Source organism: Muscardinus avellanarius (assembly GCF_963383645.1).
Source record: "Muscardinus avellanarius genome assembly, chromosome: 16".
Lineage (NCBI taxonomy): Eukaryota > Metazoa > Chordata > Mammalia > Rodentia > Gliridae > Muscardinus > Muscardinus avellanarius.
Window position 1 is genome coordinate 14,774,495 of NC_137802.1, and position 13,004 is coordinate 14,787,498.

The 13,004-nt window shown below is 47.9% G+C and overlaps 1 protein-coding gene across 4 annotated transcripts in view; it reads left to right on the top strand.

Annotated features, from left to right (window-relative positions):
* MYH10 (myosin heavy chain 10) overlaps positions 1 to 13,004 on the top strand; it is a gene marked incomplete at both ends in the record, with an annotated part of 167,806 nt that overhangs the window by 52,328 nt on the left and 102,474 nt on the right. For 2 of the 4 annotated variants that reach the window (XM_080714206.1, XM_080714204.1), the window contains 2 exons: positions 11,677 to 11,779; positions 12,423 to 12,452. In XM_080714206.1, the coding sequence (XP_080570332.1) occupies positions 11,677 to 11,779; positions 12,423 to 12,452 (133 nt within the window). The remainder of the gene's footprint in view (positions 1 to 11,676; positions 11,780 to 12,422; positions 12,453 to 13,004) is intronic. The other 2 variants (XM_080714205.1, XM_080714203.1) reach the window with 2 other exon arrangements.

The following is a 13,004-nucleotide window of genomic DNA, read 5'->3' on the forward strand; positions in this document are numbered from 1 at the left end:
ACATCTTAGTGAGGCCCTGTTTCAAAAAAAAAAAAAAGAATAAAATTAGGGCTGGGGCATAGCTCAGAGGAAGAATGTCCCTGGGTTTCAATCCCTAGTACTGAAAGAAAAAAAGAAAGGTCAACTTTGAGCCGGGCGTGGTGGCACACACCTGCAATCCTAGTACTTGGGAGGCTGAGACAGGAGGATCACAGGTTCCAGGACAGACTCGGCAATTTAATAAGGCCCTATTTTCTTTCTTTCTTTCTTTCTTTCTTTCTTTCTTTCTTTCTTTCTTTCTTTCTCTCTTCCTTTCATCTGTCTTTCTTTTTTTTCTTTTTTTTTTTTTTTTGGTGGTGGTACTGGGGTTCCTGGAAACCCTTCTACCTCTGGGCTACACTCCTAGACCTATTTTTTAAATTTTTTTATTTGGAAACAGGGTGTCTTAAGCCAGTAAAGCTGGCTTCGAACCTGCGCGATCCTCCTGTCTCCGCCTCCCAAGCGTGGGGATTACAAGCGTGCGCCACCATGCCTGGCAATAAGGCCCTATTTCAAAAATTAAAAATATATCTATTTTATTTTTAAAAAATTTTTTCTGGGTCTGGGGATGAAACCCAGGAGCATTTGATCTCCAAGCTATACCCCCTGCCCTAATTTTTATTCTTTATTTTGAAACTGGGTCTCACTGAGTTGCAAAGGGCCTCACTAAGTAGCTGAGGCTGGCCGTGAACCGTGATCCTCCAGTCTCCACCTCCCAAATGCTGGGATTACATTTGTGTGCCACCACGCCCGGCTAAAAAATATACTTTTTTTTTTTTTTTTCTGGTACTGGGGTTCCTGGAAGCCCTTCTACCTCTGGGCTACACTCCCAGACCTATTTTTACATTTTCATTTTGGAAACAGGGTCTCCTAAGCCAGCGCGGCTGGCTTCGAACCTGCGCGATCCTCCTGTCTCTGCCTCCCAAGTGCGGGGATCACAAGCGTGCGCCACCACGCCCGGCTAAAAAATATACTTAAAGGATTTTTTTAAAGTGGTCTAGGGGTGTAACTCAGCGATAGAATACCCTGGGGCTCCATCCCCAGTATCGCACACACACAAAGAAAGGTGAGCTTTGGGTGTAGTTTGGAGCTCGGGCTAGAGGAGTTGGTGGGTAGAGGGGCCCTGTGGGAGCCGGTACTTGGCAGGCAGCAGTGCTAAGTGCCGGTCGTGATGTGGAGTTGGGCAGAGCAGTGGCTTTAACTGCTGCTCAGGAGATAGACTTACCAGCATGGTCATTTCTGTGCCTAAGAGAAAAGCCAGGCGTGATGGCGCACACTTTGTAATCCCTGCATTTGGGAGGCGGAGACAGGAGGATCGCATAGGTTCGAAGCCTGCCGCACTGGCTTAAGAGACCCTGTTTCCAAATAAAATATAAAATAGGTCTGGGAGTGTAGCCTGGAGGTAGAAGGGTTCTATCCCCAGTATAATTTAAAAAAAAAAAAAAAAGGCAAGTCTAGACCTACATTGTCAAGCTTCTTAAGCAGGTAAAGAGTAAGAAATCACTGAGTCGTGGTGCAAGCTCAACACGAGACTTTAAAGTTACTGGTGATGTTTTTAATAAGGTCAAGATGAACTACAAGTGGGACCGGCTCGTTTAGGAGCGGCAGGGGTGGGCAGGGAGGAAGGAGAGCTGAGAGCGAGAGGGCGGGAGAGGCAGCGTTGGGCGGCGTCCGACGGGGATGCGGCTCTTGTGCAGGGACAGCCAGTCCGCTGGTGAGACCCAGCGAGGGTACGTGGGGTGGAGAGTGGAGAACCGAGGGCGTTCTTCTTTGACGATTTCTCCTTTCTGTGGCATTGACAGCCTGTGTCTAGCCAGCTGTGGTAGCACACACCTGCAATCCCAGGACTTGGGAGGCTGACACAGGAGGATTGCAGGTTTGAGGCCAGCCTTGGCAATTTCGTGAGACTCGGTTTTAAAATAAGAAATAGAGCCGGGTGTGGTGGCACACGCTTATAATCCCAGCATCTGGGAGGCTGAGACTGGAGGTTCGCAGACAGCCTCAGCTACTTAGTGAGGCCCTTTGCAACTCAGTGAGACCCTGCTTCAAAATAAAGAATAAAAAATAGGGCTGGGGGTGTTGTTTAGAGGTAGAATGCCCCTGGGTTCCATCCCCAGTACCACCAAAAAAAAATTATTTAAATAAATAAATAAAATAAGAAATAAAAAGGGCTGGGGATATAGCCTGGAGGTAGAGTGCCCCTGGGTTTAATCCCTAGAACGAGAAAGAAAAAGAGAATAAGGGATGAAGAGGAGAGAGAGAGAGAGGAAGGGAGGGAGGGGGAGGAAATGAGGCTGAAAGGAAAGGATGTTTTAGAGGAGCTTGCTTTTTTTTCTTTTGTGGTACTGGGGATGGAACCCAGGGGCATTCTACCTCCAAGCTACACCCCTAGCTCTATTTTTTATTCTTTATTTTGAAACAGGGTCTCACTAAGTTGCAGAGGGCCTCACTAAGTAGCTGAGGCTGTCCGGGAACCTCCAGCTACTCGGGAGGCTGAGGCAGGAGGATCGCCAGTTCAAGGTCTATCCGGGCAATTCAGGGAGACCCCGCCTCCAAATAAAATGGAAGGACTGGAGATGTAGTTCAGAGGTAGAGCACCCCGCTCTGGGTTTCAATTTCCAGTACCCCAAACAAAACAACAACCGACGGCCGGGCGTGGTGGCGCACGCTTGTAATCCCCGCGCTTGGGAGGCGGAGACAGGTGGATTGCGCAGGTTCGAAGCCAGCCGTGCTGGCTTAGGAGACCCTGTTTCCAAAAATAAAATAGGTCTGGGAGTGTAGTCCGGAGATAGACGGGCTTCCAGGAACCCCAGTACCACCAAAAAAAAAAAAAACAACAACCACCGAAACCCCAGCTGGCTCTGCGGCTCCCCAGCGGTTGGGCTGGGCCCTGTGGCCGGCGAGCCAGGCTTGCCTGGCTGGCTTGGTGAATTGTAACTCTACATCATGCCGAGGTAGAGTGGCAGAGATACCCACGTATACACACACAGCCCTTGGAACACCTCCCTCCGCCCCCCTCAGCCACACGTGTGATTTTGAGATCGGAGCTGGTAGTTTTGTGTACGCGCATGGCATATTTCAGCTGTTACACCCCGTGTCTCGTCCCCCTCCTCCCCTCCCGAGGCCTTCCGTGGCTCCACTGGAGCCTTTGTCCTTCTGTTTGATGCAACCCTTCTTGCTGAATTTCTATCCAGCTTTCACAAGTAAGAGAAAACACCCAGCATTCACCTCTCGAGACTGGCCCATCTCCGTGTAATAGTCTCGAGTTCCACCCGTTTTCCCGCAGGTGACATGATTCTGTTCTTCTTTCTGGCTGAGTAAAAGTCCATTGTGTGTGCGTCCCGTGGTTCTGCGGTCCATTCGTCTGTCGATGGACAGTGAGTGGTCTCATAGTTCGGCTGTTGCGCGTCGTGCTGCCATCTGACCGCGGATATGCACGTATCTTTTGGGGAGGCGCCCAGGAGCGCTGTCCTGGGTCCTGTGGTGGTTCCGTTCCCATTCCTCTGAGAAGCCTCCCGCCGATCCCATCGTGGCTGTACTAGTTTGCAGGCCCACCAGCAGTGCACCACAGCTCCTGTCTCCCCGCGTCCTCGCCAGCATTCACTCCTGTTTGTGTGTTGGAAGATGGCCATCCTAACCGGAGTTAGGTGGAATCTCAGCGTGGCTTTGAATTGCATTTTCTCATTGCTTTTTAGTTTTTATTTTGTTTTGTTGTTGTTGTTGTTTGTTTGTTTGTTTGCGGGTCTGGGGATGGAAGCCAGGGACATTCGACCTCCGAGCTATACCCCCTGCCCTGTTTTTTTTTTTTTTTTTTTTATTCTTTATTTTGAAACCGGGTCTCGCTGAGTTGCGGAGGGCCTCACTAAATACTGAGGCTGTCCGCGAACTGTGATCCTCCAGTCTCAGCCTCCCGAATGCTGGGATTACAAGCGTGCGCCGCCACGCCCGGCATTTATTTTTTATTTTGAAACAGGTTCTAAGTAGTTGAGGGTCTCCCTAAGTTGCCGAGGCCGGCCTCAAGCCTGTGATCCTCCTGTCCCAGCCTTCCAAGTCTGGGGGTTGCAGGCGTGTCGCACCCTACCTTTCATTATGAATATTCTCAGGCATGAAGTTGGGGGAATTTTGCAGGCAACACGCATACGTGCGTCATCAAGATTCCACTGTCACATTTGACTACGCCTGCTCCATCGTGTCGATCCGTCTGTCCGTCCCTCCGCCCTTGGTCCTTCTCCTTTGTGTTGGGAGGGTCCTGTTTGCTCTTATATGGACAAGCTAGGAAGTAATCGGGATACCAGAGGGACTCGATAATGGAGGGGAAACTCCAGTAGAGCCAGGGGGTTGGTCTAGGGGAGGGGGAGGGGGAGGAATCAGTACCATTGTGTACATATGTGAGCATACCAGTGCCCATCTCAGCACCAAATGGGGAAGGGGGGGTGGGGGTGGGGAGGGCGCCGAGGGAAAGCCCACCAAGTGCTGTGTGCACGTTTCTCATCGTCCTTGTGAACTACGTTATGTGAAGCTACAGTGCACCAACAAGGAATTTTAAAAAAATATATGCCAGGTGTGGTGGCGCACACCTGTAATCCCAGCATTCAGGAGGCTGAGACAGGAGGATCACGGTTCAAGGACAGGCTCAGCTACTTAGTGAGGCCCCTCACAACTCAGCGAGAACCTGTTTCAAAATAAAGAATAAAAATATAGGGCTGAGGGTGTAGCTCAAAGGTAGAATGCCTCTGGGTTCCATCCCCAGTACCACAAAAAAAAAAAAAAAGAAGGAATAAAACCAGTGATTTGGGGCTTGCAAATTAACTGACAATCAACAGATTAACAGGAGAAAAGACAAGGTTGATGTACATATAACATAGTCAGTGATGAGTAACTTTAGGAGAAATGACCTGAAATAAAAATGTCAGCGGGCAGGGCAGCACAAGCCTGTAATCCCAGTACTTGGGAGGCTGAGAAAGGAGGATCACAGGTTTGAGATTGGCCTCAGCAATGTAGTGAGACCCTGTTTCTAAATAAAAAAATAAAATAGGGCAGGGGGTATAGCCCAGAGGTAGAGACCGAGGTTCAATTCCCAGTAACCAAAAATTAAAAAAATAAAAGGGTCATATTCTAACTTTGACAAAAGGCTGGAGAGTGTGTGGTAGACTTTCAGCCGCTGTGGGGGCGGGGGCATTTGGAGGGTTCTCTTGGGCTTTTTGCTGCCGGTGGACAGCAGGTGCTCAGAGCCCAACAGTTTTCAATCAGGAAGCTCCCTGTGAGGGGGCCTAGGATAAGTTACATTGTCATCCCTAAAATATAAAAATGGGAAACAGTGTACCCTAGTCAGCAGGTATGATGAGGGCCATGGTGAGTTTTGCTTTTTGTTCATAGCTTGCCTGGGGAGCCGCAACCTAGCCCTCCAGGGTGCTTTGGAATAAAAATAAAGTACGCTGAGTGTGTAACCGGGTCTTCTTGAATCTAGCACATAGCTGCGCTTCGCTCATTAAGTTTTCTACAAGAGCCGGGCGTGGTGGTGCACGCTTGTAATCCCCGCGCTTGGGAGGCTGAGACAGGGGGATCACGCGGGTTCAAAGCCAGCCTCAGCTGCTTAGTGAGGCTCTCGGCAACTTAGTGAGACCCTATTTCCAAATAAAATATAAGAAAGGTCTGGGAGTATAGCCCAGAGGTAGAAAAGCCCCTGGGTTCCACCCCCAGTACCACCAAAAAACAAAAAAGTTTTCTACAAGAGAGTAACTATAGTCTACTTTATAAGGTGGTTATTTGAAATATTTAGTGATGTTATTATACTAAGTACCCATTAAAACTGGATCACAATGAGAAAGCACAGTTAGGAGCAACTTGGGTTTTGTTTGTTTGTTAAATCAATATGTAAGTAGTTTGATAGCTTGTCTAAGCTTTTAGTTCTAAGTCATTTACTCGCTAGTTTACTTTCCCTCCACCAAAGGCTGGGCTTCTAATTTACACCCCTGTCGTCCGGGGCCCAATGCTCGGGCCAGCCTGGCGTCTCAGACTCTGACCGCCCCGCTTAGCCAGTGTTATCCAGCCTCCTCTGCGCGAGGACGCGCCCTCTGGGTGTCTTGTCAGGAGGAGCAGAGCCTTAGACTTGGGCACCCAGCATAACTGGAAGCAAAATCCTGTTAAGCGTGTAATCCTTCTGTTGATTTTCCATTCCATTAGAGCTAACATTTACACAACAGTCACCCTCGGTGAGGAAATCACGCTTCTCTTGTTTCCTTTTTAGAGAACACTCTATTTATAATCGAATGACCCTCAAAACACATTTAGGCATAGGTGGTTAGCCCAAGTGTTACCTTCTTTGAAGTATAGTTTAATATAATGTAAAATAAAATAATGTTTTCCAAAGCATTCTGCCAAGATGTCACACACACACACACACACACGTATGTATTTGCAAAGGAAATCTGGCTATCATATATATATACTATGTTAAGTGGTGATGGGTGAGCAGGGCTTGGGAGCAGCTGGTTCCCGCGAGGAGCAGCGTGCCTTCACAGTGTTCAGGTGGCCAGAGCGCTGAGGGCTGGCGTCCTGCAGCTAGACACCCAGCTGTGGTCCCTCCTGTCCTGATCTTGCCACATGGCCTAGCTCAGCCAGCTGGTCTCTGGACCCCATGAGTGTTTTAAGTTCTGGACACAATGATGTCAGGTAAACATTCAGAAACTAGGGGCAAATGTTGTAGACCAACACGCAAGAAGGAACTGACATCTTAGCAAATGGCATCTCCATTCATCTTTTTTATGTTACTTTCTTTTTGTGGTCCTGAGGATGGAACCCAGGGGCAGTCTACCTCCAAGCTACATCTCTAGCCCTGTTTTATTTTTTGCTTTGGAAACAGGGTCTCACTCATTTGCTGAGAGCTTTGATAAATTGCTAAGGCTGGCTTTGAACCTGTGGTCCTCTTGTCTCAGCCTCCCAAGTAGTCTCATTAAGTTTTACAGTGTCCCCAGTAATCACACACACACATATCACTTCATCCAAGCCCTGGTGGGAGCTGGTGTTAATGTGATTTAGGGATACTAGGATCCAAGCTTTTCTTAATCACCAAATTCCTGTCCTTAGCCGGGTGTGGTGGTGCACACCTGTAATCCCAGCACTTGAGAGGCCGAGATAGGAGGATCGAGGTTCAAGGATCGGCTCCTCAACTTCCCTAGATTCTCAGCAACCTAGCAGGACTCTGTTTCGAAACAAAAAATAAAATAGGTTTGGACATGTAGCTCAGAGGTAGGACACCCCTAGATTCAATCCCTAGTACCAAAAATAAATAATCAGTCTGCCCTTCCTAGAAAACTGCTTTGTAAAGAAATCGAGGTTTTGTTTTTCCTTTTGTAGTACTAGGGATGGAACCCAGGGGCGTTGTACCTCCAAGCCCTATTTTTTATTATTCATTTTGAAATAGGTTCTCATTAAGTTGCAGAGGGCCTCACTAAGTAGCTGAGGCTGTCCAAGAACTGCCGTCCTCCTGTCTCAGCCTCCCGAATGCTGGGATCACAAGTGTGCGCCACCACGCCCGCCTCTAGAAATTGAGTTTTAAAACTATAGAAAAGCCGGGCGTGGTGGCGCACGCTTGTAATCCTTGCGCTTGGGAGGCTGAGACAGGAGGATCGCACAGGTTCGAAACCAGCCTCAGCTACTTAGTGAGGCTCTCAGCAACTTAGTGAGACCCTGTTTCCGAATAAAGTATAAAATAGGTCTGGGAGTATAGCCCGGAGGTAGAAAGCCCCTGGGTTCTACCCCCAATACCACCTTAAAAAAAAAAAAATAAGAACAAAAAATAGGGCTGGGGTGTAGCTCAGAGGTAGAATACCCCTGGGTTCCATCCCCAGTACCACAAAAAATAAATAAATAAATAAAAATTTAAAGAATCTATAGAAAATCATCTATTAATGTTAGTATTTGGCATATGTATATTTAATATGCAGAAAGGGGTATGTGTTGTCTTTGATATTGAGGTTATCTAGAACGTCAGGCAAAAGATGTTGTTTGAAGTTAGATTGAATCCAATGCTACAAATAGAACTAGACACTCAAAACAAGGACGGGGTACCGGGCGTGGAGGCGCACCTCGTCATCCCCGCGCTCGGGAGGCGGAGACAGGAGGATGGCGCAGGTTCGGAGCCAGCCGCGCTGGCTGAAGAGACCCTGTCTCCAAATAAAAATATAAAAAAATAGGTCTGGGAGTGTAGCCCTGAGGTAGAAGGGCTTCCAGGAACCCCAGTACCACCAAACAAGGGAAAAAAAAAAAAAAAAAAAAAAAAAGGATGGGATTTCTCATGGGGGAAATCGGGCTCCAGAAGCATTTCCAGGAAAGATCCCAGACTTGGTCTGGTATTAATGATCTTCCAGCATCGTTGTTCGCTGTGTTTTGTTTGGAATCGCACGCCTGTGAGAGCTGGAGACTTCTAGACAAAGCGCATCCTTCAGGTTACAAACTCCTCATCTTTTAGGTCTGAAGGTGCTTTGCAGGCGCAGGGCACCCCCTGGCCAGAAGTCTCCTTATGTTGCTTTGGGGTTCGCGTTGTGCCTAGACCAGCGCCCTGGTGTGAAGGAAGGGTTCCTTCTCCAAAGAGCATGGTGGCGGGGCCAGCCCCTGTGTGGGAGCCCCGCTCCCCGCCACCTGGCGTGCTGCCGAACGAGGTCCGGTCCCCAGTGCCCTGGCTGCCGTCGGAGGTCTTGACCTATTGCTCGCTCTCTTGAGGAGTCTTCTAATTTTCCTAGAAGTCTGCTGAGTTTTCTCTGTGGCTCTCTTTACCTTTTCCTTTTTATTTAGATTTTGTTTTGTTTTGATTTGATTTGTTTGCGGATCTGGGGACGGAACCCAGAGGTGTTTGACCTCCAAGCTGCACCTGCTGCTATTTTTTTTTTTTTTTTTTGGTGGTACTGGGAATGGAACCCTTCTACCTCTGGGCTACACTCCCAGACCCATTTTATATTTTATTTGGAAACAGGGTCTCTTAAGCCAGCGCAGCTGGCTTCGAACCTGCGCGATCCTCCTGTCTCCGCCTCCCAAGCGCGGGGATTACAAGCGTGCGCCACCACGCCTGGCCCACTGCCCTGTTTTTTATTCTTTATTTTGTTTTTTTTTTGTTTGTTTGTTTGTTTTTGTTTTTTTTTTTTTTTGGTGGGACTGGGGTTCCTGGAAGCCCTTCTACCTCCGGGCTACACTCTCAGACCTATTTTTACATTTTTATTTGGAAACAGGGTCTCCTAAGCCAGCGCGCGCGGCTGGCTTCAAACCTGCGCGATCCTCCTGTCTCTGCCTCCCAAGCGCGGGGATTACAAGCGTGCGCCACCATGCCCGACTTATTCTTTATTTTGAAACAGGGTCTCACTAAGTAGCCGAGGCTGTCCGCGAACCGCGATCCTCCTGTCTCAGCCTCCCGAATGCCGGGATTCCAAGCGCGCGCCGCCGCGCCCGGCTCCAAAGTGAAATTTTTATTGGTTGTGAAGTTAGATTTGCTCTGATCCTGTTTGAGGGAACCTTAAGTGTTTGAGCAAAGAGGCCATAATTTGGGTATTTGGGGGTATTTGACATCTCATCTGAATTTCAAGTTTAGTCCTGAGTAAAAATTAAAAAAAAAAAACAGCCTTTGAAGTGTGTGAGCATGCTGGCATTTTTTGAAATATGATTCTCTATAGTTATGGCATTTTCCCCTGTTCACAACAAAATTTATGGTTTTCATTCATTTTGAGGACAAATTACACATTGCCTTTGTGTCCACACCGCGCAAGGTTCTGTTGATTAAAAAGAAGCAACCAGCCAGCCGGGCGCGGCGGCGCGCTGATCATCCCCGCACTTGGGAGGCAGAGACGGGAGGATCGCGCAGGTTCGCAGCCAGCTGCGCTGGCTTGAGAGACCCTGTTTCCAAAAATAAAATAGGTGTGGGAGTTGTAGCCCGGATGTAGAAGGGCTTCCAGGAACCCCAGTCACCAAAACAAAACAAACAAAAAAAAGAAGCAAACCAAATATGCACGCATAGGGCTGTAACCCTTGGGGTCGGGGAATCTGGCGTGTAAAGCCAAAAGCCAGGGCAGGTCTTCAAGGAGGGCCGTCCCAGGTGGGGCACTGGTGGAGGGAAAGAATCCTCTGGGCTTGGTGTAGGAATGATCAGAAAGACTCTCCAGGGCTTTAAAGAGAAAAGTCAGCCATCAGATGGGCCTGGTGAGCCGGGCGTGGTGGCGCACGCTTGTAATCCCCGCGCTTGGGAGGCTGAGACAGGAGGATCGCACAGGTTCGAAGCCAGCCTCAGCTACTGAGTGAGGCTCTCAGCAACTTAGTGAGACCCTGTTTCCAAATAAAATATAAAAAAGGTCTGGGAGTATAGCCTGGAGGTAGAAAGCCCCTGGGTTCCACCCCCAGTACCACCAAAAAAAAAAAAAAAAGATGGGCCTGGTGGTACATGCTTATTCCAGTACTTGGGAAGCTACGAAAGGAAGATCACAGGTTTGAAGCCAGCCTCAGCAACCTGGTCACACTCTGTTTTAAAAGAAAAAATAAAATAGGGTCAGGGGTATAGCTTGGTGGTAGAATGCCAAAGCATCAATCCTTGGTACCAAAAAAAAAAAAAAAAAAAAAAAATCAGTAACCAATGGGCAGCCCAGAGTCTTCTCTGCTCCTTCCAATTCAATCCTTCGAATATCTCTTTTTGCAGCTCTGTATGTTTCTGGTGCACAGAAGTTTTTTCGCAACCAGTCTAACTTTACTACTCTGGTATCGATCCCACTGCGGGGGACAAAAAAGTATAGTCTGTGTCTTCTTATTTGCATCTACCAAGAAAATATTTGACTTTATTTAATACCTTTAATTTTTTTTCAAACTACTGCTGAGTTTTTCTTTCTTATTTTTACTCATTCTTGTTCTGATTCAGTTCAGTTTTATTGACTGTAACTTTTGAATGCATGTGTTAAACTTTAATTAAAACAACTGATGTTAAACTGGGCCCATGGTAGCTCACAATTTTATTCCTTGAGAGGCTTATTACTTGAGAGGCTGAACAGGAGGCTTGCAGGTTCAAAACCAGCCTCAGGAATTTAGCAAGACCCTTAGCAACCTAGTGAAAGCCTGTCTCAAAAACAAAACAAAAAGCCGGGGGTGGTAGCACACACTTGTAATCCCAGCATTCAGGAGGCTGAGACCGGAGGATCGCAGTTCGCGGACAGCCTCAGCTACTTAGTGAGGCCCTCTGCAACTTAGTGAGACCCTGTTTCAAAGTAAAAAATAAAAAATAGGGCTGGGAGCCGGGCATGGTGGCGCACGCTTGTAATCCCAGCATTCCAGAGGCTGAAACTGGAGGATCACAGTTCGTGGACAGCCTCGGCTACTTAGTGAGGCCCTCCACAACTTAGTGAGACCCTGTTTCAAAATAAAGAATTAAAAATAGGGCAGGATGTGTGGCTCGGAGGTCACATGCTCCTGGGTTCCATCCCCAGACTCACAAATAAAATAAAATAGGGCTGGGTATGTAGCTCAGAGGTAGAATGCCTCTGGGTTCCATTCCCGGTACCGCAAAAACAAAAACAAAAATCTAGAAAGGGCTGGGTGTGTAGCTCGGAGGTAGAATACCCCTAGATTCATTCCCCAGAACCAACAAAACAAAACATTGGTAAAACAATTGACGTCAATATTTTCTTTCAGGGGTGAATCGGGTGCTGGGAAGACAGAAAATACTAAGAAAGTCATTCAGTACCTCGCCCACGTCGCCTCTTCACATAAGGGAAGAAAGGACCATAATATTCCTGTAAGTTTGTGTTCTGGTGCCACTTTTTATTCTTAGCTTTATTCTTTGGTAATTTCAGAAGCAAAACTAAGGACGCACATCTACTCTGTCGCCGCTCTGATTGACAGCTGTCTTGTCAGCCCCAACCCAGCAGCCCTGCCTCCCCCTCCGCCCCGCCTCGGGGACCAGGCAGGACACACGGAGGTTGCCAGGAAATTGGTTTTCTCCCAGGGAATGCACCCGTGGCTTGAAGCCTGGTTTCTTGCAAAGATTTGGCATGACCCTGGTTAAAAATTGATGGGTGGCGTGCTTATCAAGATTTCTTATTTTCTACCAAAAGAAGGTCCTGAGACATTTTTAGCAGTTCTCTGTACCCCTGCAAAGCGGCCTGGTGCTGCCCGTGGTGGCGTATGGGGCGGGAAGACCCGCGGGGAACCATCGATGCTAGAAAAGATGGAAATATCCATATGAGTGTCAGCTCCCCTTAGCTTTTAGAGCTGAGTAGTGGCAGTCGACGCACCCCAAGAGGAGGGTGCCAGCCCCCCAGCCCCCGCGGTCCCGCGCTGCAGGCTGGAGCGGTCAGTGCTCTGGTTGTGGCTGGATGTGGCCCCTGCTAGGGACGGAGCCAGACGCTAACGTTCGCTTATCTGTTTGTGATGAACAGCAGGATTCGCCTAAACCTGTGAAACGCCAGGCAAGTGCTCCTCCTTCCGCTCCTTCGTCTTGAGTGCCTGCACTAACTTCTGTCTTTAGACCGAGTCTCTACTAGAAACAAGGCGCAGCCTCAGTTCAAAATCTATTGTTAAAAAAAAAAAAACAGCACTTAATTTTGAAAACGTATCACCTCTAGCCTTACTCTTTCATGAGAAGCCTGCACGCCATTTTTTGCTTTATTTTTGTTTCCTAGATAAATTATAACATTGATTTGCCTTTTTATCGTGACATTGAACTGCATGTTTACGAAGCCTGTCAATTTACGGTTTCATCTAGGAGATATGGGTGGAATTACCTTCATACTTCTGAAACACATGGAAAGCCAGCTCTGTGCCGGGCGCTAAATTTTGAATTTGGGTCTGTGACTTTAATATAGTCACACCATTCAGGCTAACACATTTCTAATCTGCTAAAAGTTCTGTGGCATTGTATAATTTATGCCTGTATGTGTTTTAACCTGAACGCCTTATTCTTTTTTTTTTCCAGTACTGGGGATGGATCCCACGGCATTCTACCTCCTAGCTCCACCCCC